Here is a 1,762-nt window from a genome sequence, read left to right as displayed (position 1 = left end):
CAGCGCCCAGCTGACCGCCAGCACAGGGCTGAGCACATTGCTGTGTTTACAGACACCCTGGCTCTGAGGGAGTGTGGCTCATTGCCACTGTCCCGCATTCAAGGGGACATAAGACTATGGAGCATGTTTCCTGTTTTCAAATCAAAAATGATCCTTCCTTGGGCTGCCCAAGACAGGGAAGATCCCAGCTGACACTCGCAGACCTTCTTCCTTTCCCCTCCTGCTTTGGCACAGCAGCTGTGGCAGCCACCAGCTGGCATCCACCGCGCTGGCACCGGGCAGAGCAAGGGACAACGCCAGCACGTGAGGCCAACCAAGTGACAGCCTGCCTAGCTTATCTCCTTTCTGGACCTTGGAATGTACTCTGGGTGACCCTCCTGGAGAAGGGAACATCTTTTGCAAAGATGTCCTCATTATCCACATATACAGTCGTACCAAATCCTGCCTGGTGTCACTAACATGGAATTCCCCAGGCTACACATCAAGATTTCCCTTCATCCATCTTTAAGTTCAACTATAAAGATACTGGTTATATTCAGAGACAGCCAACTAGAAGGGCAGCAACTCTCATCCATGACTAGTTCCTCAAGTCCACATTAAACAGCATCATTTTTACAGTCCCTCTTCCCACTGCAGACCGGGGCCAGGCTGGAGTCAGAGGGGCCGCAGCAGTGCCCACCCCAGCACGGGCATCGGCCCGGGGACACCACTGCCAGGCCAAACAGATGGGGTGACTGGCCCCACAAAGCTCAACTCTCCTCAGGCAGTGCAGCTGAGGAATCCACCCAAATCCCCAACGCTTCATCCCTGTCCCCAAACGCAACCGAGGCTGGCAGCGACTCAGCTGCACTTACTCTTGATTGGCAGCCCCCCGTCAAGGGAGATCCCTTCAAGCTGCAGCAAGAGACCGAGCGTCCCCTTCTGTCCCTTCTCTAGGAAGTCCTTTCCGCTGGGGCGAATGCGAGGGGCTGGCTGGATCTGGCGGGTGCTGCACAAAGCCTGGTGGGGGCTGGGAACTGGGTCGGGGGAGCCAGAGGTAAAATCCAGCTTCTGAGCATTCCCTTCCAGCCTCCCTCGAGCTACAAAGACAGAGAAGGAGATTATCAGGAAATGATCCCAAGTCATGGTTTTCTTCACCCACAGCCTACAAACAATGCTGAAGACCCCCTCTCCACCTCTGCCTTGTTTTCCCATTTTTCGACCACCTGTACAGACCACCTTTAGGATCACCATCCACGAGGCAGCAGAAGCACCCGGATCAGCATGGGTGGAGACCATTGAGGAGGCCAAAGAATAAAGATATCAAACGCGGAACCTGCGTCACGCCAAAATACAAAACCACACAGCCGTAACAAGCATCAAGGACTTACCTGAGAAAGGGCGTTTGTAAAAGTGTGGGAAGAGTGTAGGGTCTGGAGGAATGGGTCCAGAAATCCTGGATGGCCCTTCACACATCCTGCCGTCGCTCTGCCTCCGCCACGGAAACCAACCACTGCTGAGAACAGAAATGAATAGAGCTCACAGAGCCACTGAAAAGCAACATTTATACAAATATATATATATGTGAATTCTGACCTTCACTAGAGAGCTCACACCCAGCTACAGAGATAACCTGCAGGCAGGAACCACCCCAAACTGGACTCCATCCCGGGTGAGACACTGGATCAGGCAGCACCATCCCTATTTGGGGGCTCATCAGCGGTTTTACCAGCTGTTGAGGTTTGTGTGGTGGGTTTGGTTGGTAGCAGGGGAGGGCCCACAG

At 53.8% G+C, this 1,762-nt stretch overlaps 1 protein-coding gene across 1 annotated transcript in view; it reads right to left on the bottom strand.

Annotated features, from left to right (window-relative positions):
* Positions 1 to 1,455, bottom strand: part of ENKD1 (enkurin domain containing 1) — an 8,268-nt gene extending 6,813 nt beyond the window's left edge. Inside the window, exons 1-3 of the mRNA XM_010082828.1 lie at positions 1,371 to 1,455; positions 855 to 1,079; positions 364 to 377 (exon numbers count right to left, since the gene is read on the bottom strand). Coding sequence (XP_010081130.1) covers positions 364 to 377; positions 855 to 1,079; positions 1,371 to 1,455 — 324 coding nt within the window. The remainder of the gene's footprint in view (positions 1 to 363; positions 378 to 854; positions 1,080 to 1,370) is intronic.
* Positions 1,456 to 1,762: the final 307 nt, after the last annotated feature.

This window comes from Pterocles gutturalis, unplaced genomic scaffold, assembly GCF_000699245.1.
Source record: "Pterocles gutturalis isolate BGI_N339 unplaced genomic scaffold, ASM69924v1 scaffold6420, whole genome shotgun sequence".
In the NCBI taxonomy this organism is placed as follows: Eukaryota; Metazoa; Chordata; class Aves; order Pterocliformes; family Pteroclidae; genus Pterocles; species Pterocles gutturalis.
The sequence above is the reverse complement of the archived record's forward strand: the minus strand, read 5'-3'. Positions and strand labels throughout refer to the sequence as shown.